This window comes from Maylandia zebra, linkage group LG3, assembly GCF_041146795.1.
Source record: "Maylandia zebra isolate NMK-2024a linkage group LG3, Mzebra_GT3a, whole genome shotgun sequence".
Classification (NCBI taxonomy): Eukaryota; Metazoa; Chordata; class Actinopteri; order Cichliformes; family Cichlidae; genus Maylandia; species Maylandia zebra.
Window position 1 is genome coordinate 20,812,150 of NC_135169.1, and position 22,249 is coordinate 20,834,398.

The 22,249-nt window shown below is 44.2% G+C and overlaps 1 protein-coding gene across 1 annotated transcript; it reads right to left on the reverse strand.

Annotated features, from left to right (window-relative positions):
• Positions 1–89: 89 nt before the first annotated feature.
• Positions 90–21,723, reverse strand: otud4 (OTU deubiquitinase 4). The gene is made up of 21 exons (XM_076882355.1): positions 21,318–21,723; positions 20,834–20,917; positions 17,338–17,388; positions 17,209–17,255; positions 15,236–15,308; positions 14,880–14,961; positions 12,842–13,004; positions 12,458–12,509; positions 12,284–12,380; positions 10,161–10,225; positions 9,969–10,069; positions 9,784–9,884; positions 9,541–9,706; positions 9,189–9,321; positions 8,507–8,578; positions 5,937–6,615; positions 4,559–5,209; positions 3,949–3,989; positions 2,884–3,550; positions 2,702–2,778; positions 90–2,108 (listed from the first exon to the last, which is right to left on the reverse strand). Exons 1-21 carry the CDS (start codon positions 21,456–21,458, stop codon positions 1,683–1,685), a joined length of 3,969 nt encoding a protein of 1,322 aa, XP_076738470.1. The 5' UTR covers positions 21,459–21,723; the 3' UTR covers positions 90–1,682.
• Between the last annotated feature and the right edge of the window lie 526 nt (positions 21,724–22,249).

Consider the following 22,249-nt stretch of genomic DNA (forward strand, 5'->3'; position numbering starts at 1 on the left):
GCAATAGTTACTACGATATGCTAATAATATGCTAAAAGATTCTGAAATTTTATTCACCCAAAAATCAACCAACAGCTCCAGAGGCAGCATCTGAGCCAAAGGTTTATTTATTTAACCACATAGAAAATCAAATCCAAACAGCACGTTTTTGTTCTATACAGCAGTGTTTCTCCGAGCACAGAGAAGTAAACTCAGCAAACATAAGGCACTGGATCTGAGGCTAGACGACCAGAAACCAGCAGACGGACCTGAAAGAAAAATGTCCAAGCACAACTCACAGTGACCAACAGCCTGATGGGCGCTAACAGCAGCAGCAGTTCTTACACTCCTTTCCAGCCCGCTCCCCTTGGCTTTTTGCTCCCCCCGCACTGATCCACTGAGCTCCCAGTATTAACAACATAAAAAACAAACACGACAAATTTATCTTTGACTCATCAGAGGAAGACTTCTGTAAATAATTTTACAGAGAGGAGCAGACAGAGCGCTTTGTGTCTGTGCTTACCTTAGCATAGAGACATGGGCACAAACAGCTAGGCGAGCACGCCCATTTAAAGCTTGTTACTGTATGCAAAAACTGAATCTGGGGATTGGCGGGCTCACCTGTGCTAAGCTAGCTAGCTGTGTGTAAAAACTAAAGTGGGAAAAAATTTGGTTTAACTTATTAGATGTTATCTATATACAAAAATGCTAACTTTCTCCCGACAGTCATGGCTTTTCCCACTGCTTTGTGCTCAACTAACTAGCATGATGTAAAAATAGGAGTGGAAAGATTTTTTTTTTTTAAAAAAAACATATGGTTTTAAGAGAGTTACTAAAAGATTGATTTATATAGGAAATAGGAAAATGCTACTTTATACCTCAAGGTTTTTTTTGCTAAGCTAGCTAACAAGCTTTGCTAAGCTGTGCTAAATAACTATATGTACAAGTGAGAGTATGGTTTTATGAGTTGTTTTTTTTTTATAGATCATAGAAAATTATACTTTACAGTCATAACTGATTTCCCGCTGCTAGCATTAAACTGTGATAATAGAAATAGAGGGGAGAGTATGGTTTTAAGAGAGTTACTAAAATGTATTTATATAGCAATGGTAATTTATGCCTTTTTTACTATATATCTTTATGAAATGAGTATTGTTCTATGCCAGTGTCATTAGATTGAGTAGCATTTTGCTACATTAAAAAAAACAAAGTCTTCGCTGATTTTCCGTTGCTTTATGCTAAGCTAAGCTAAACTGCCACAGACATGAAAGCGTTTCCTCTCAGGCAAGAAAGCTAATAAACATATTTCCCAAAATCTCAAACACAACCAGTAAAGAAACCCATACATTCATCATGTCAACACAGTGGGTAACTTTTTTAAATCATTCACAATCCTCGTAAACAAACTTTGAGCTCGACATTCATTGAATCCATTCGTCTGAGTGATAAGAAATAGTGCTAACATGCTATGCTAATGCACTTAAAAGAAAAGAGGAGGATAGTGTTTATGTTTTGATACAAAGCAATAAGCTTGTTGATTTAGAGGCAGCAAAACACAAATGGAGTTTTAGATTTTCCGACTCGGGTCCACACTGCATTTCCATGGCTGCCGGTCTACACCAATCAGATCTCCAGAAAAAAGCAAAAGAAAGAAAGAAAAAAAAAAATCACCACCTGTGTCCTCTTCTCTCATTGGCTCAGAGCTAATACCGTTTCTCGCGAGCCCATCCCATGTGGGCAGGGTTAGGCTGAATATAGTTATACCCTACCCCCATATCTCTTTCCTGTCTACTCCTGTACACGTCCCTGGTTGGATCGTAGCCACCCCTTCCTCTGCCTCCTCTCCCTCCTCTTCCTCTGTAGGGCCTCCTCTGCCCTCTGTAGTTTGGCACCATCGTTTTAAACCCCTCCACCTCCTCCCAGTCATCCTCCGTGCTGCAGCCCACAGAATGATTGTCCGTCATGGTGACAGGCTTCATGTAGCTGCCCCTCTGGCTCTGTTCATACACGTTGGTGGCATGGACTGGTTTCCGGGGACGGTATTGCGACGGAGAGCCGGGGCTGCTGCTGCTGCCTTTCATAGCTCCCATGGAGATGTCCTTAAAGTGCGGATCAGAAAGCAGAGCAACCTGAGAGCGAAACAGAAGGAGGTCCTGTTACAAGTAACAAAAAATAATTTCCCCCAGGGATCAATAAAGTATTCTGATTCTGATTCTGAAGAGGATATGATGCAGCATGACTTTCAAAATAAAACACCTAGTAATAAAAAGCTACCAGGACGCTCTGGAATGTCAGACTTTCTCTAATAAAAGCCACAGGGTAGAGAAATTTAACTGGTTTCTTTAAACACTCAGATTTACATACTAAGAGCCAGTTAGTTAACAGGATGTTAAAGGATGGGTTTTAGTGGGGGGGGAGGGGGATCTCAATTGATGGGATCTCAATTTCTTAAGATCTCATCAAGATTATTTGACGTAACAACTTTTAAAACAAATCACTTTGTTATGAAAAGCTACCAGGGAGTTCAGAAATGTGACACATTATGGAAACTGTCAGATTTCCATAATAAAAGCCAACACCTGCTTACAGGAAATTGAAGGATGCCTTTCAGTGATCTTTTAAAGATAAAAGCCACTTCTAACTACTTATTAGATATTAGTTTCAAAATCAAAACCCGAAGTTAATTTGATTAGGTTATCAAGTTGCTCAGAAATATACGTACTATGGGCATGTCGTTAAGTGGCGGATCCACCAGGAGCACTGCTCGTGGCAAACTCTCCCCCGGATCTCTCTTGAAGCCTATCAGGAAAACAAAATGAATTAAAAATTTTTCCACCTGACAGTTAAAAGAAAGCCATAACACTTTGAAATGTAAGGACTTCATCTCCCAGAATTCCTGCTTACTATAATTGGATGGGACCATCACTGATCGGTTACTGTTGGTAGTGGGAATGTTAGACGCAGCGGCGCTCTCCAGAGGACTGGAGATGTGGATGTTCCCGTGGCCAGGCATCGTGTCCCCGTTGATTGCCTGAAGCTGGTGCTGCTGCATCGCCCCCTGGCTCACCTGGAGCTCCTGGTGGGTGGATGCAGTTTGATATGCCAGAGAGGAGGGGCTGTACGGACCCATGGCTGTGGGGTACACCGGGACCCCCGCGCCCTGATTTGGGTGGTAACCCTGAGATGAAGGCGGGGGACCCGAGTACGGTGGAGGTGGGGAAAGATACCCAACTGAGTAGCTTGGGTTTCGTGCAGGCATCTGTTGCCATGGCATCCTGGGGGGTTGTGGCTGGGTGATGGGGTACCTGGCCTGGTTGAAGGAGGGTTCAGCCGGACCAGGGAGCTCATCGAGCGCAGCCTGGTTGTCATATTGAGAGGGCACCGGTGCTACAGTGGGAGGGTACTGGTGAGGCGGATAGCCCTCCTGCGGGTTGGTGGGGGTGTTGCTGGGGGTGTTAGAGGGAAGGCACTGTGGGGACGGGGAACGGGAAGATGGCTTGGGCTGCATGGCATGGGCCTGCTGCAGGGGGACGAGGTACAGGTATGGTGGGTATATGGGCATGGAGTAGGCCTGTAGAGGAAGAGAGCAGAGGCAGGACTCAGCATCAGCCCCTCGTTATTTTACTTAAAAGTGCATCAAAAATAACTTTTATTTTAACAAAATTAAAGTACATCTTGTAGTGCTTGGCATTATTTTTACATAATTTACCACATTAAAATCTGTGTAAACAATACCTGTTGCTAGGCAACTGGGCATGCTGCATCAGAAGTCATTGTTTACGTGGTTGTATTTTTTTGTTTTTATTCCAAATGTTCCCAAAATACAGCACACGATGAATCAACTTGTTAACAGGAAATGTGAGATGATGGGCTTTTACTTTAACACAACTCTCAATCCTCTTCTCCAAACCTGGTCTGTGTCTTGTGGGTGTGCGTTTGTGTGTCTGTTGGTCCAGGCTTACGTCTTACCTTAACGCCCAAGTTAAAGAAAAACCTCAAGATGTTGACGTCTGAGGAGAAAAACAAAAAACACACAAGGATACAAAATCCTGATCAGATATCTCTTTCATGGTGTTGCTCACTGCGCTGACACATCGCAGCCTCTACTTTTGCTCCATGAAAACACTGACCATTAACATACAAAACTCATCTCTAGTCTATTTCAGCTGCTTCGTCTCACAGGGAAGCACCAGCATGTTCTTTATGTCTGACCCTGCCTGTATGGTGGCCTTCGTGCACATCTGTGAGTATTTTCTTTGCCTAAATGGGTCAAAAGCAGTTTTTGTGGAAGGACAGGTGTTTCCCGCTGAGGGAGTCCGTGTAGGACATCCAGTGCTGATTAAACTAAAGCATGTGGATATTTTCTCATGTTTTCAAATCTGCTGAAACACTTCTGTCATGCCTAATTTTTTTCATTATTTCGTTTTACTTTGACAGTCAGCACCGTCTTTGAATATAGAGCTGTGAGTCTCAGAGCACGACACAGGCATGGCTCTGATGGCTGATCTGATTGTTCAGTTTTCTATGGCGACAGTTGACGTGGTTATTTATCATCTTAGGACTCTTTGGTGTGGCTCACCTGTGGGCAGGTCGTCCCCGGACTTGTTGGAAGAAAGGTTTGGAGTCGCAGCTATCTCGCCTCTCTCTCCCTGGGGGAATCCGGGATAAAGGAGGTCCTGGTAGAGCTGGGACATCTGCTGCAGGGGGACGGATCCGGGGAGGGGCTGAGGAGGAGCAGTATGAGGGGGGTGAGGTGGGGATAGCTTCTCGGAGGCAGGTGGAGCTTGAGACTCGGGTGCAGACTGGTGCTGTTGTGGTGGGGCTTCGGTTTGGGTCTGGGGAACAATGGTGGAGGCAGAGAGAGAAAGGGAGGGATGTGGGACCTGGGAAGGGTGAGGAGCCTGGGCGGGGGGGTGGGGAAGGGAGGCCTGGGGGTAGGAAGCCACAGGAGTGGGATAAGAGGTCTGAATGTGGGGCTGGAGGTCAGTCTGAGGCAGGACAGGCGCCTCTGTGCCAGACTGCGGCTGATCCTGGGGCTCGCTCAGCATCATGGGTGGGCCCATGATTTGTGGTAGAGAAGCCTGACTTTCAGTCTGGATTTGGGGTAAAGAAGACTCTGCTTGTTCCTCAGCTGAGGGCACAGAGACCTGGGTCTGGACCTCAGGTGGAGGAATTTCACTTTGGAAAGCCTGAGATGCCATCAGAGGGCCTCCAGTATTTGGTAAAGAATCTGAAAGAAAGAGAGAAGACATGAAGACCAAAGTAAATTACTGACGTGCCAGCTGCTGATACATTTACCAATTATCTGCCTAAAAAAATACAAAACAGTCAAAATTAAGCACAAACTAAGGGGTGAGAACAAATATCTTTCAATTAAACTTCAAATATATTTGTTGTCTGTTAATCACGTTACTGATTTTCACTTTATGTTTATTAAAATCTCGCTGAAAACTGAAAAACAATCTTCAATTTCCCAACAACAGAAATAAACCTGTTACAGCACAGTACAAAAATCCTTTGGATCATTTCACCCTTCAGAACAACTCTACCTCTATTTTCTTCTTTCATACGTCACCTGCTGGAGTTTTATAAAGGCTTACAGTTGAGAATTATAAGGGGTGTGGCCACTTTCACTGTTAGCTGGGTACTAGCCCCAAAAAGCCTAGCCACACTGGCTATAGCCATCATTTAAATTGTTTACTACTAAACACCCAGAGCCTGAACCACCTGAGCAACCCCAAAAATGCTGGAATGGTAATAAACAAAGCTCTTATTTTGAAAGGCGCATCTGATTCAAAAGGATTTTAACCCCCAAAATAAACTTAAAAATAGTTTTTACTGGTTTAAACTGAAAGTCTGCTACTCTGTGTCAGTCTGGGGATATCTGTGTATTTACTTCTGTGGACAGCCTGCAGTCTAAACTGTGACACGAGCCTGAAACTGAACAGATTTCTTACTTGTGGTTGGAGGTGGAGCAGGTGGAGCCTCCCGGACTTCAGCTGAAGGATGAATTAAGGAGGAGGAGGAGGGTGGAGTCTGAGAGCAGAGGAGAGAAGTGATAGGTGGAGAGGAGCGGGCGGCGGGGAAGCCTGGTGCAGCTGTGGGTGGGGAAGCAATGGGAGTGATGAAAGTGGGAGGAGGAACTGAGGAGGAAGGAGGAGGAGAGGTGGTTGGCTTAGGAAGATGAACAGATGCAGGGGGGAGTTTAGAGGATGAGGAGGAGGTGGGTGAAGCTGCGGGGAGAACGGGGGTGCTGTAGGAGAAGGCAGATGATGGGACAGAGGGAGGCAGCGGTGCTTCGCCTTTTGGAGAAGGTTTAGCAGCAGGAGGAGCAGCAGGAGGAGGAGGAGAGCCCGGCGCAGCAGTGGCTGAGGCGTAGGAAGGTGTGTTTGTTTTAGCAGCCGGAGCTACAGAAGTGAGTGGCAGGCTGACAGAGGGGCTCGCATTTGGCATCAAGGCCTTGACAAAATTCAGCCCCGAGGGGGTGGAGTCAGAAGGTTTAGCAGCAGGAAGGGCGGGGCTGGTCATGGTGTCAGGTGTAGTGGTTGTAGAGGTTGCTGTAAGAGGTGGGGTGGAGGGTGTGGGTTTGTCCAGGGCAGAAGGAGACGGAGCTCTGACATCTTCAACGGGGCTCTTCTGTAAAAGGACAGAGCAGCAGCGATCAGACTCCAGGTTTTAAATTCCAGACGGTCCCTGAAGGTCTCAGGTAACATTTCAACGACCAAATGCACAGAAAAAAACCAGCTGCTCAGCTTCTGGGGTCAGGTGGAAACTTCAGATTTGATAGATCATATATGGAGTGACCACATTCTTCATAGAGCTTCCTTACTGAAGTCCCAGGTACGAAGCAAACTAGAACTCGTGCACTCATAGGCTTTTTCTCATTTTCAGAGGTTTTTTACCGATTTAAAAATCACCTCGTGGTCTCGCTCTCACATCGTTTCTCGTTGGAACGATTGCCGTCTCTCTTAAAGAGCATGGCAGCACAGCTTATGTTACATCTGAACAAAGTCAGCGCGGTGGTGGAGCGATGATGATTTGGGCACCAGTCATTGAGTCATACATGAAGCCATCTTTATACAAAAGTGTTCTGTGTAAATGTAGGCCCCCGTCAGCTGTCTGACACACAAACACTGTCATGCAACAGGACGATGGTCCAAGCCAAATTACAACCAAATGGCTAAAAAAACGAAGCAACCATGAAGTCCATGGAGGGCTGTGGTGAAAACTTAAGAGCTTTGCATAAATTACCATCTGTAAACCTCAATGACTGGAAGCAACGTTGTAAAGACATCAGGTCAAAACTGGTCCACAGTGATGTGAGGGAAGGACAGTCTCAAAGAAGCTCCTGAATGCTGTGACGTACGTAGTTTTCAGAGGACGGCAAACGCCTCACGAGCTGACAGCGTGCGATTAGTTATTTTAATTTATTTTAACTTATGTTTTGTATTCATCTTCTGTTTTATTGTTGTTAGTTTCTAAGTATTTTAGTTTTTATTCAGCAATCTAATTTTCCTACAAAGCTTCCTGATAGGCTTTTTAATTTGATTTTCTTTATTAGCATTTCATCTCATTTTCTAATTGTTCTCAATTTAATTTCATGTACTCTAATTCTACTTGCAGGCCTTTCCATTTTAATTTAATTTCTTTGATGTTTTGTGTTTTTAATTTGAGTTTCGTGTCACTGCTGATTATTTTGTTTCATCCCTTTTTCTTCTGTCAGTCGTCTGTGTGAAAGGTGCTTTACAAATAAAGTTAGCATCAGTGTATCACTGAGCCTCGGCACCAGGATGCTTTTAACTTTAAATGTAGATCGTTGCATTAAACCTCCTAAATGAAGACAGGAATGTTCACCGGCTGCTCCCATTAACAGTCATGTACGCACTAACTGAGCAGGCGAAATCATTCACAGCTGAATGTGAACAATGTCACATACCATGCGGTGCCTTTTTGTGCTGGTGATTAATGTTAGGGTGTTTAGTCTGTTTAAATCAAACTCTGGTTAGTTTTCCCCTTTTGATGAGGCTGTGCAGATGTGAACACTGTACAGAAAACACAACCTCCAAAGTACAGTTCACAACGAACACAGCGGTTCGTTTATGGTGTGAACGCGATCCAAACCAACTACTATAAGCTTGAGCTACAGCACGCCCCGTAAGCTTGTGTTCTTTTGTATTCTCTGCTGGAAGGTCCTACAGATGTGCAGCGGTCTGTGCGGGATACCAACTAGCTGGGAAATGAATCAATTCTCCATTTTCTCACACAGCATCTTCTTCCTGTATTTACTTTAGTTGCTTCCACACCAGACGCATCAGGCCAATGAGCAGACTGAAATGCTCTCACGTAGTTTGTAGTGATGCATTCTGGTCCGCTTGGACTTCGCTGTGTGCAAACAAACGAAACTGCGAGGGAAAAGCTGCAAGTTTACAAACTCATCAGCTGATTCGGACCAGAGGAAATGGCCCTGAGAGCGTTTCTGCATCATAACATGTCTCCCTGTTTGTGTCCGTTTGTGGTCTGAACTCACCGTCTTGTTCCTCTGAGATCGCTTCTTCTCTCCTTTCCTCTTCCCTCCCTCTCCCTGCGTCCCCGGCTGAGACTGAGGGGAGAAAAACAAACATTAGAAACATTAAAAACTAAAAAACATCTGCTGAACAAGAAACAGCGTGAGCATGATGAATTAAATCCAAACTCTCATCCTTCCCGGAGCGTCGTGTATCAGCCTCTGAGGAACATTTTCAGACTTTTACATGTCCTAACAGCGAGCCTGGAGCTCGTTAAACATTTTTACCATATGGGCCACTTGCTGTGTGTTTTCTCTGTATCCCATCAATGCACTATTCCCCGAGTCCACATCAATACTTCGACATAGAAACACAACACTGAGGAAAATGAAGGAGAGGAAACGAAGCAGTGAAAATAGTGTCTGTAAATGTGAGTAACACTCCTGTCTGGCAGTCAGAGGTGAGCGAGGTAGAAAATAAACATAAAACTCTCAGTAAACTACGACACGGCGCCTGCAGGCTCCTCGACAGCCGTAAAACTGAACACCTCTCTGCGCTGTCTGGGAATCGTCAGTGAATCTGGCCCCAGATGTTTAAACATCAGCTCGCTGCCTTTCTAAAAGGGTTCAAACCGGCCGACCCAGCCTCAGCAGGACGTTCAGGTTTATCTGCACCTATCATGAAATCAGCCTCATGTGAACTCACGCCCAGTGCGGGGAAGCTGTGCTCGTCTCTGAGCTGAATCTCCACCAACGCCACGTTCCTCTCCTCCTCCTCTTTGGCCAATCGCTGCTCCTCTGTCAGGCCGAACGCCACCTCCGCCGCACCCACGGACTTCCTGTAGAAAGACACAGAAATGCAGAAGAACTTTATTTAATCCAAAGAGCAACAACAGCAGCGTAAAATGAAAAGAACTACAAAATAAATAAACTAATAATCAAGCTCAAAATGATATTTATGCTTTATATAAACCATAGAGGAAGATTATGAAGGAGGGGTTCAGTGATCGTGTCATTGTGTGATCCAGCACTGATGTATACAAACAGAGATGACACACCTGCTGGTTTTGGCCCCGCCCTGCTCCTCTACATTGGCCTGCGGGGGCCAGGAGTGCTGCTTCAGCGTGCGGCCCCCTGAGCCCGGCGCCGCTGCCTGAGAACCAGAGGACGACGATGGCCCGACGGACTTCCCCCTTCCTCGGCCTCTCCCCCGCTCCTCCCACTCTGAAGGAGAAAGAGAGTTTCCACAGACTGCACTCATGCAATAAACCTGTAACATACGCGTGCGCGCACGTGTTCACCTCCTCCGTGCCCGTTGCTGAGCCTCTTGTCACGGTTGCCCACCTTGCTCCACCCGCTGTCATCACTGGGAGGGCGGACACTCCACAAAGGCACCACCTGCCTTAAAACACACATAACAAGATTTGTCACGTCTGTGCAACCTCCACGACACTGAGCGTGTGTGCGTGCTGTTAGTGCGACCTACTTCCTGCCCAGATCTTCTATGTAAACGGTCACTGGCTGGTTATTGGCCGGCACCTCCTTGATGACGGCGCTGTAGAGCCGATTGGTTCCCTCGAGACGAACCTGCAGGTGACGCACAAACAGCGTGAAACATGCACTCGAGGAGGATCACACACACACACACACACACACACACACACACACACACACACACCTGGCAGCGGTCTCCTACAGTGAACTGCATCCCAGCAGCGATGCAGTAATCCAGCTTCTGTTGGGCTAAAAGAAAAAAAGAAAATAAAACGTGAAACATTCACTTTTAACTTTTGTTAAAAAATGATTTTCTGATCACTTTGAGTCCAAAAAGTGTTCAGAGTTCCCTTTCAGATCTTTTATCCCCAGCCTGACGTCTGTTTTCAATCTTCCTACAAAATCCAAAAACAGGGCTGATTGTCACACTTTCAGCTTCTGCACCACCTGCTACGCTGCCACTGTTTTGCATATTTAAACACAGGTTATCACATCCAGCTGCTGCTGCCTGCCACCAACAGCTGTGTCCAGCTAAGTGGAGCAGTGGTCCTCCGCTTTAACGATCAGGCTGGGCACAGACGTCCCGCCTCATCGACAAGCCGGGACGGCGCTCAGAGCCAGTACCAGTCATTCTCTTAGTAGATGTTAAAATTGTACACAGCCTCAACACTTCTGCCCTCTGACCTCATCAGGATTCATGCCTCGTTCTCGCATTATTGCAGTCACAAACTCAGGTGTCCACCTCACCTGCAGGTCCACTGGGGTTATGACCTGATCAGTTACGGCCAAGAGGTAAAAATGTAGTTGACATCGAGCCCCGACGTGCCGTGAGGAATATGAACTCTTGTTGGCAAAGAAATAATTTCAGAGAGCCGGCTGACCCGGACTTGTTGCCAAATGCAGCGCTCTGATTGGTCAGATCTGTTTATTCGTGTTTGAAAAAAAGATTACAAAATGGTTTGAAAAAATAAAAGCCTCAAATCTGCCCAGTGAAGTGATGCAGTCAGCGTTAACAGCTGTAGTTAAGATCAGGCGAGTCTGACTAATTTTACATGTTCGACATGTGAAGGAGTTTAGTTTATATTATATAATCACTGATGTACGAAGGACGCCATCCAAAAGTCAGTAGAGGATCAAAGCCGTGAATGACAGCTTTGATAAACCGTGTCAGCATAACTGGCGCTTCACAGCAGGGTCATAGCCTCGGGAACATCCCAACAGAATCCCATTGGTGTGCAGAGAGTTCAATACAAAGTCCATAACTGCAAGTTGTCCCAAACGTTCAACTCTGTAAAGTGTCCACATTGAACATTACAGTCTGACGATCAGCGGGCAGTTTGAAGCAGCCCTGAAAGAAAACCAAGCCCAAGACGACAAATCTCAACAGTGAGTCTGCGCTGCTATTTGAAGTCTGAGTTAGTTTAATGAATATAAAACTGTCTCCTTTGAGTCTATATTTATACGTAATGTGATTGTGACCTCTGCAGCTGACAGGGTTTCCCAGCATTTATCCAGCACCACAGTAACACCTGAGAAACCTGAAGCACTTCCTGCAGACAGCTTCCTGTGGTTTCAGTGGGAGCTTACCACACATTACCAGCACTCACTCAGGTGTGATGCACCAGCACAGATACACATCATGCACTCCCAGCATATTTCTAACAGTGGCGTGCCTGCAACACCACAGGAACCAGTGTCTCCTCTCTCTGCTCACATCGGTTTGCTCTCAGCTCAGCCAAATAAGATAACCTTTATTAGTCCCACACGTGGGAAATTCCCAACTAAACTATCCTCACGTTTGCTTTTGTCAGACCACTGTAGGAAATAGTACCACCAACATGGCCAGTTATAACCGATGCAAACCAGCCTTTACTTTTAAGCAGTGTTCTGGTCTGCTCGTCTTCAGTCACCCGTCCAAGCAGCCGGACGTTCTTATAACTTATGAAAGTGTTCTTGACCCATACGTGACCATCAGACTGCTGCTTACACCACTCACATCTTTAATGTGCTGCATACCACACATCCCTCCAGCCCACGCACATGTGTAAACACAAGAATGTGTATTTAAATTTTACTTAGTTTTTAAACTCGTGTTGCTCTAGTTATTTTTATCCTGTGAAAATGTTCAACAAACATGTTTCATCGTAACGTTGACCTCGCGTGAACTTACACACGACAAACTGATAGTGAAGCAGGTCGTTTCTTTGGACATCGCCCTGGGATCTGACTACTTTTAGACGCATGCTTTGTTTTTCTGTGTGTGTGTGTGTGTGTGTGTGTGTGTGTGTGTGTGTGTGTGTGTGTCACCTCTCTTGGACTTGTGCCAGACATCGTACTCCACATTTCTGAGCAATGTTGGGTTCAAAGATCGCCTCACCCTCTGAGGCAGCCCACGCCCACGGCCCTGTTACACACACACACACTTCAGTGACAGTACTACCCTGTGTGGTTGTTATAAAACATGTGTTTTATGAATGTTACCCTGTAGCTTTGGTTGTGCTTTGTGGAGGTAGGGCTGGTTCCATTTTCCACCCTGAGCCACAAAAACAGACATCATGAGATTATTAAAGCCTTAAAGTTTTACTGTGTTTGATAAAAGGAGATGAGAACACTTACAAAGGAAACGAAGTGTCAATATGTCCAAATAAGTAGGTAATCAGTTTTTAGTATACAAAAGTAAATCAATAACGATGAGGAAGTAAACAAAACCAGCAGCCTGTGAATTCACTGCCAGTAAATAAAAATGAAGTGTGAGTGCTCGTTTAATAAAAATCAGGCACAAGGTGCTGGATTTTGACTCATTTCCCTTCACAGTAAAAGTTATCATGCAGGTGAATAAACCGCTGCTTGATGCCAGTTTCCTACCACAGCGCCTCGTCTACATCCAGGTCGGAGTCGTCGCTGCTGGGGCAGGCGGGCATGCAGTCGTCGCTCAGGAGGTCGGCGGGTCGGCCGATCCGCTGACAGGAACCCAAATAGCTGCGGTCCACCTTAAACACGCCCTCGTACAGCAGCTCGTACAGGACGGCTGCAGGAGAATCACACAGAGACTCGGGATGAGGGTTTTTCTGGGGTTTGCTGCCGTGTTCGTGTGAATCACAGGAGGTCTAATTATAGCCTGAAGTCTAACTTTTGATAAGAGGCAAGACAGAAATTCAATATTTGAACCAAGAAAAAAAAAAAAAGTGAGTGAATGGGTAACCCACGCTCTGTGGGCTCATCCAGTTTCATTAAACTGTAATCACTGACTTACTGTCTTTGCAGGCTGCATTTAAGTGGATGGATTGATTATGATGAACAATCACATAATAATACAAGACTGTCATGTTGGGCGAGCCTCGACTTTGACTGCCACCTTTTTAACAAAGCATCAGACCCCTGCTGTGGGCCTGTATGAAGAATAGCCTGTAGTCTCTTTTCCACTGGCATCTACTTGGCTTCACTCTACTTTGTTTCAGTCGTTTTCTATTACAACTGAGCGAAACCTCAATGTAGGCGAAGCAGTTACAGCAAGGCAGCCCGAAGCCCCACAAGCTCTTTGTACGCGACACAAACACAACAATGGAGGGCATCGGGGTGCAGGTATACCTGCTGCTCGGCCCATGTGGCGATTAGCTGGTATTATCCGGTACCTACTCAGCCAGGGTTTCACTCCGAAAATGTGACGTCAAAAGACAGAATGTCACTGATTGGCCAAGAAGTGAAAACACCACGTGAGTCACGAGCGTAACGCCTTCACAAGAATTTTTGAAACCCGACGATGAGGAAGACGGCTGCACCACAACATCGTGGTCCAGCAACAAGGTGGGTTTTAGCAGCAGGCGTACCATCACCCTGACGTCCTCCATTGCTGTGTTGTGTTTCTGTCGCACACAAATGACGTCAGGGGAGTTTCGGGCTGCCATGTTGAACTATGTTTGAGCTGGTACTCAGTGAGACACGCTGGGTGGATGTGGGCCACGACCCCACTCTACACCCCTACAAGGTTTCACCACTTTTAGAGATATCGTGTTCACAGACAGAACGCTACATGAAAAACTTGACCTTCACATCAGAGGTAACAAATACGTTTGATAGACGATCCCGAGGTGAAGATTTAAGGGGGAAAGTGATACGAGGGCTCAGGCAGTAAAGCATCTACCAACCAGAAGATCGAAAGATCAATCTGTTCCTTTGGTCCAAGTATCCTGAACCCCCACGTTTTGACTGTGTTGTAATGTTAGATAGTGCTGCATGAATGTGTGTCTGTGACAGGGTGAGTGAAGTGAATCTAGTTTGTAGTACAGAAAACGTTCTGAGTCAGCAGACACCTGCGAGCTGCTCACAGACTGAGTTTAACTTCTGTGTTTATGCTGCAAAGTGTCAGTTTAGTCGGGTCGCTGGACTTCAGAAACTTACACTACAGGAAACACTACAAGCTTACGTTACATCAAATTAACGGGCAGTAATTAGACGACAGCGACTGTTAGAGATGTCAAACAGAGACATCAGTGTTAAACGCTGGACACACAGCAGCATGAATCAGAGGCTCTGCAGGCTCTCCTGTGATTGTTCACCTTTAGCAGAGTTAAGACAAAACCAGTTTGAGCAGCGTGGTTAATGACTCACGCTGCTCCTCTTGCACACTGACTAAGAAGTGTTATGAAGACTTGAGCTGAAAGGGTTTCCTCGGAGTGCCGCAGCCTTACACTGACTATGTGGTGTTTGGTTTATAATGTGGTCTCTGTTCTCTCATTTTCTCTGCCGAGTGCCCACATTTTGATTGATGTTCTCATCTGTTTGTTATGAATTCACTGAGACTTCTCTTCAGTGATGATTACCCTCCCTGAGAGGATCTGCAGGATCAGTTAAACTCTTTTCCGCTCTCCTTGTTTTACAAACAAATGAAATCACAGACACTCACACTGGCAGAGTGCGGTGTTCTTGATCCGGCTGATGGGATAAACGCTGTCATAGTGATTCCCGTTCAGGAAGCACAGCTGCACCTGTAGAGGCAAACAAACGGTTTGGCTTCAGTAAATAAAAGAGTGGAAACTGAAGCGAGAAGAGCCTGAAAGGCTTCGGGGATGAACCGATCTTTTTTTCCTGCTTTAAAATGTCCGGTAAAGACAAAATAACAAGCTGTGTCGTTTGAAAAATCGCCGTTAGCGTCTCAAAGCTTCCGCCTGACAGCTTGGTGTATTTTCTGAAAGTTTTCCTCCGACAGGAAATGCAAATCGTGTCTCTAACTAAACGCTCGGCCGAACGCGTCCACCTCACCTTGTCCTTGAAGTTGTTGCCTGTGATGTTGACGGCTGGCTTGCCGGGCTCCTGGAAGATCAGAAAATCCCTCCTGCAGGAAGAGATCAAAAGAGACGAAGAGAGAGAGAGGAGAGGATGAAATGAGATGACGAAGCTTTGGTGACTCATCGTTTTCACCATCTGATGCTAAACTCGGGGGCAGGAACGCAGATTCCTCCAACTATAAATGAGGACGAGCTTCCGCACGTTTGGACCCAGAGAGCCAAAGCTGTCACACCTGGGATGATTTCACCGCCACCTCGGGATGCTGCTTCATATCTGACTGAGATGCCCTTTAAAGCCTAACTCAGGGTTTAAGTGTTGCCGTGTCGACAGACTGATGGTCGTTGCCGACCTGTTAAGACCCCCGAGCCTCGTTCACACACATTTCACAAGCAGATCATCGTCAAACTCCGTGAACGTCTCAGACTGTGCGTCCAAACAAAAGGTGAAGGTCTGGGTGCACATCTTTAAACTAAATAAAAAGAAACGTTATTTGTCTCATTACGTGCAGTTTCCCAAAACAGCTGGCAGCGCTGCCTCAAAGGGAAAATCTTTGGTGACTTCCTTCTTCAGTTATTTTCAGAAAACTTGACCTTTGACCTTGAGGTCGAGGTCACCAAGATCCAAACTCCTCCAAGACTTGTCGTGACAGCAATACCCCATCAGTCTTTTACAGCTAAGGGGTAAAAACCCAAACATAATCCATCTATTCTCTTCTGCTCATTTGCGTCCAGGTCATGGGGGCAGAAGATTTTCATCAAGTTTAGCTTCAAAACCTTCTAAAGTAAATGTGGCGCCTCTTTACAGCCACAGACAACGAGTTACGACCATTTTCATCAAAATCATCTGAGCGGTGGCAGTACAGTGTCACTAGGATCATTGCACACATCGTTATCGGCGCTTAGAAACTGCACTGCCATATTATCAAAAACACCTCACACGGCATTGGTCCTCTGCTCAAAACCTGCACCAATGAAACTGGAGGAAGAACTGAGCAGCACACACTCAAAAAGACTAGTTTGAAACCTGGATGCTGACAGAGGTGATTTTAGCTTTTAGTAACAAAACAAAACATAAATGTCTCATAAACGAGTGATTATTGTTACTATGTGAATAAAATATCCAAGTATCACATTTGCACTGGCCACTATATTAGATACACCTTGTTAGTGCCAGACTGGACCTGTTTGCCTTAATTCTTCGTGGCAGAGGTTTAAAAGGCTGCTGGAAACATTCCTGTGGTTTCAGTGACACAACAGCATCACACAGTTAGTGTAAATCTCTGTTTCTACCACGTCCTAAAGGTCCTCTGTTGGATGTCTGGTGACTGTGGAGGCCAGTGAGTATAATAAACTGGTTCAAGAAACCAGTACTGGGAGCTGGGAGGAGTGACACCCAGTGTGGGCCTCTGCTGCTTCATGGTTTAATGTGTTGTGCATTCAGAGATGCTCTTCTGCATACCTTGGTTGGAATATGAGTGCTTATTTGGGTTACTGTTGCCTTCCTATCAGCATTCTGCTCTTAAATCTGACATAAACAAGGCGTTCTCTGCATAATCTGTCAGTTTTGAATTATTCTCTGTAAACCACAGAGATGGTTGTCGGGGAAAATCCCAGCAGATCAGCAGTCTCTGAACTACTCAGACGAACAACCACGCTACGCTCAAAGTCACTGAAATCACTGTTCTTCCTCATTCTGATGCTCAGACTGAACTTCAGCAGGTCGTCTTCACCATTTCTCCACACATAAACAGAGCTGCTTTCATGTGATTGGCTGATTAGACATTTGTGTTAACGAGCATTTAAATAGGTATACTTAATGAAGTGGCCAGTGAGCGTAAAGCTTTATTATCCACAGTGAATAAAGCTCAAACACTGTGGGAACTCCCACTAGGCTTTCTGTCGAGTTAAAGTGCAGCTCTCTGTTCAGAGACCTCTGATCTCACTCACTTGTACATGGCGGCCAGCGCGTTGATCTCCACCTCTCCCACCCATTGCTGGAAAACAGAGAAACTTTATGAGCTTTCACATTAAAATGACCCAGCATGTGAGAACAATAAGAGCGTGTGGTGTTTTTACCTGTGGATCCTGAAGCTTGCACAGGTAATCCTCAAAGTCACCTTCAATAAACTGCAAAACAAAAACAGCAGTGACTTTTTTAGGCAATTTTCTTCCTCAGTTCTCCCAAAAAAACAAAAACATGATGTGTGAGGCTGAAAACAAAGCCAAAATAAAACTGCCACTTCCTCTAAAGGATACGCGAGTCTGTCCCCACAGACTCCAGTGTTACCATGTTTAACTCTGCAGCAGAAATAAACATGTTTACAGCCGACCAGGCCACACAAAACCTAAAACACCGCAGTCAGAGGTAACTAAATTTAGACGTTTAGCCAATGACATGCTGTCGAAAGATATTTTTAACCTCCTAGGACCTGGCGTCCACGTATGTGGACATCACATTTTGGGTTATTTAGACCAAAATACTCAATTTTGCTCTACAAGGACCTGATATCCACTTACAAGGACATTATACTGCCACTGTCCTTTAAATGAATATCCTCATATGTGGATCTAATTTTTCTTAGAAACAAAAATTTGGTAAAAAGAAAAAAATCTGGTAATTCTTTGTTTTTACATTCATCGGGCCCCAATGTGCCCAAATATCAAAGAGAAATTAAAAATGCATGCTGTGGAAGAGTTCAGGTCTTAGGAGGTTAAAAATGAATTTAGAAAAAAAAAAATCTATCAGACTGTACTCCCTCCATCAAGATATTTAAGAAGTAAGCAAGTGAAAAACAAACAAACACACACAAGAAATTATTTAAAAGTTTTTTGAAATGCGACCTAAAACATTTCCACTCCTCCAGGAAGTGAAGGCAGCAACATGACAGGTGGAGCTTTAATGCTGTTGATCCACCTCTATGCCCCATTCTGACAGCAGCTCACAGCTCCTGCTCTCCCAGCTGCCCGAAGGGCACCCTGGGAAATGTAGTAAAGCCCTGCAGCAGAGCGAGTTTATCACCACTATTAAAAACAACACCAGCAGCAGCTTTTGCTTTCATTTCCTCTCATGTGTCACTCAGGGAGTGAAAACCCGCAGCGTCACTCAACCGTGATCTGTGATTCACAGAAGAGTAAATCGACTCCTCGACAGCAGTTTGAGGGTCCAAAAACAGCCAAAAATCTGCTCAGACAGGAAACGTTTGAGCCTTTTCTGTCTCACATTTGGTGTGAACTCACTAACTTTCAGTTCTCAGCTGTTGAAAACAAAAACAAGACATTTAAAAAAAATAAAACATGGTAATTTATATTATTTATCGACGAAACGAGCAGGATCATGATTACGTGCAGCTCATGCATTAAAACAAGACCGAAAGCTCGAGCTTTCACACGTTTTCTGCTATAAATAGAGAAGTTGCGGCTTGTGTGAGAGGCAAAAGCAGCTTCTTTTCTCAATGTTAGGCCACAGGGTGACGTCACTAAAGAGAATAAAGCTAAACTAAACAAACAAAAAGAAAAAAAATTTAAATTCTCTCATGTTTTTACTTGTCTTACTTTACAGACTTATGATTAACTCGACTGCAATTGAATAACAGCTCGGTCCGGCTCTTTAAGAGGAAACGCAAACCCTAAAAATACCAGAACTATTAACTTTGCTCAGCGTCGTCATATTTGTCAAAACAAACAGTGTCGGGAGGCTTCGGTACATCTGCTTATTGAGACTCGGGACACATTTGTTTTGATTTATTGTGAAGTCCCCGACAACCACCAGCCACACCATCGTGAAGATAAATTACAACTGAACGTCTCTGAATAGTGAAAAAAACATTAACTAAACTGAGATACATTAAAACAACCTCTCAGTTACAATAACAGGTTACAGATGGAGAATGCAAGCACATGCTTAGTGAAAATTACTTCTAAATATAAGTTCAAATTCTCAGTGCTGAGCAGACATGGTGTAAGCACCTGTTACATCTACATTTATTATTCATGTAATTTATTAGTTCGAAGCCTCAGAGCTCATAGAGGGGATGTTTACACCTCCCAGGATTAATTAACACACGGGTGGGACAAAACCGAGCCGCCTCGTTGAAGTATATATATAATGTTTAACAATCACCTTTGTTTGAATGCTGTGTGTAATCAGTACGAACGGGTCACCAGCTGAATTTATACTCACTGGCCACTTCATTAGGTACACCTGTCAGCCGGTCACATGACAGCAGCTCAGTGCATTCAGGCAAGTACACTGGTCAAGATGACCTGCTGAAGTTCAGTCTGAGCCCAGGGATTGGGAGGAAAGTGGATTCAAGTGACTTTGAACGCACATGGTTGTTGGTCTGAGTATTTTAGAAGCTGCTGATCTGCTGGGATTTTTCAGCACAACCATCTCTGTGGTTTCAAGGTCCGAAAAAAACAAAAACAAAAACGGAAAATATCCAGTGAGCGCAGGTCTCTTGGTAAAAATGCCTTGACGATGTCATGGACAGCCTGCTTCATGTTGATAGGAAGGCAACAGCAACTCAAATGACACCCTTAATACCAAGGCATGCAGAAGAGCATCTCTGTATGCAGAACACATGAAACCATACCGAGCACACACTCCTGTCAGCTAAGAGCAGGAAACTGAGGCTACAATTAACACAGGCTCGCCAAAAACGGTCAACAGAGGACTGGAGAAATATCACCTGATCTAATGCGAGTCTTGATTTCTGCTGCAACATTTAGATAGTGGGTTCAGAATATTTTCTCAACACTTTTCCTCCACAGATCTCAATCCAGTAGAGCACCTTTGTGATGCGGTTGAGCAGGAAATCAGCATGATGCCATCACATCAACATGAACCAAAATCTCTGAAGAATGTTTCCTGCTCCTTGTTGAATCTGTGCCACAAAGTATTAAAGCAGGTCTGACAGCAAAAGGGCATTCAACCCTGTACTACCAAATAAAGCAGCCGGTAAGTGTATACATGGGTATCTGTACAGATAAAGAACTGAAATTGTCCGTAATGTACAAAAATATACACAGTGTCCAACCTATATGATACACTGACTCTAAATTATGTGTTTTTTGATGTCTTTTCATAGGTATGAGTGCAGTTATTGAAGTTTTACCCTTTAACTTTCACTTCAGTTTCCAGGGCATTTGCATGTTTCAGTTTAGTTTGACTAGTTTCAGTGTTCGTTGTAGTCGTTTTTTATCATCATCGTGTGAACAGATTTAAGAAGTTCACAAAAGATATTACAATAAAAATAAAATATCTCACGACACATGGACATCCCAGTGTCAATGAACATCAACACCAAAGCCTCCCGATGACTACTGGGTTGACAAATTTGCTTAAACCAATAAACCTGTTTATTATTTCCCTTTAGTTACTTTTCAAACCACACAATATGGTTTCAGTTTCTTTTTAACACAAATTTCTCCTCCTTTCTATGAATTCTAATTCAGTAAATAAAAAATACTCCCTGGCAGCTATTTTTTTACCACAAATCTACTTTCTAGTTCGAAAAGTAAAACCACTTTGCTCTCCCATGATGTTGTTTTATTTTGGTGACACTGTACATACCGCCTCATAGGTGTCTCTGTTCTGCTTCAGAAACTCCACACACTTCGCCCTGACTTTAGTATGAAGGCTTTGGCAATGCAGCACCTACACAGGAGGGGTCAAAGGTCAACAATAAACACAAACAGACATACTTAATATCAATATTCTCACATATATTGTGGAAATATTACATTTACAATTCGTTAAGAAGTTGTAAACAGCTGACCTTTGCAGTCAGAAGCCTAGCAGAGACACTTTTGGGTAAACAAGCCGGAAGTACGATTTAAAAAAGCCACAATTAAATTTTTTTTCATCATTTAAAGTTTATTCATTTGTAGATGTAGGTCTGAGTCTACGCTGAAACCAGAGTTTGTGGGCATAACTTTTGTTCGGCTAACATTAGGACATCGCAGCTGCACACCAAACAGACCAAGCCCAGCTTCTCACCTGTGCTAAGCTAAAAACTTACTTAACGTTAGCATTTTCTGTAGTTTTCCCGTTTTACCTGCTCGGCGACAGCCCGAAACAAACAGGACCCGTCTTTGGCTATCTTCTTCCGATGCAAACCGATCGATTTCAAGTAGTCATCCATTAATTTCTCGACACCCCTCTCGTCAATACTCTGCATGCTTCCGCCGCCGTCCATGCTAGCAGGGTGCTAGCCGCTAAAGATACCTGCGTGTTTTGGACGTCAAGCGGGGCGAAACTTTGCGCTAAAAGTTGTCAATATCGCCACCAAAAAGAGTTACATAACGACATCTACGAACTAAAATGAGTTAGCGTCAGCGGTGACAGCGTCCAGTTTCGTTTTCCTGGAAGCCCGGTTCATCCCGCTGAAAGAATCCCAGCTTCAGAAAGTGAAAGTCAACTTTAGCTCTCACGGTTAGCACGCAGGCTAACAGCTAACAACACGCCCCCTTCACTGTCAAACATGAACGGAACAGATTCTACAAAGTAAAAGCCTCCATTTGTCAATAACACTCGATTAATTCATCGCGAAATTAACTCTAAGACTCCTCGGTGTATAAAATTCGTTACTGAAGTGATGAATTTAATAATAGTACATTAGTACAACATAATAAAAAGTTCTGTTCGCAGGTTTTCTGACATAATTCATCATAAAACAAAGACTTCCACAGTTGCTATCAAAATAAAAGGATACAGGATACATTTATGGAAACATAAAAAATAATTAAAAAAAATAAACAAGCTCAATAAAAACCAATGAAATAAAATAAAAATGTATAATAATAATACATTTAATTAAATCATTAAAATTTAAATATAAATAAAACCTCTTTTTTTATAAATTCAAAGGAAAACGGAGTCTTTCAGAGTCACATTTTATTTTATTACTGGACTAGGTTCAGCTTACTTATGTCTTAAGTACTTGAGTCATCTATCCTTAGGTGGATTCACTGACTGTATACAAAACGC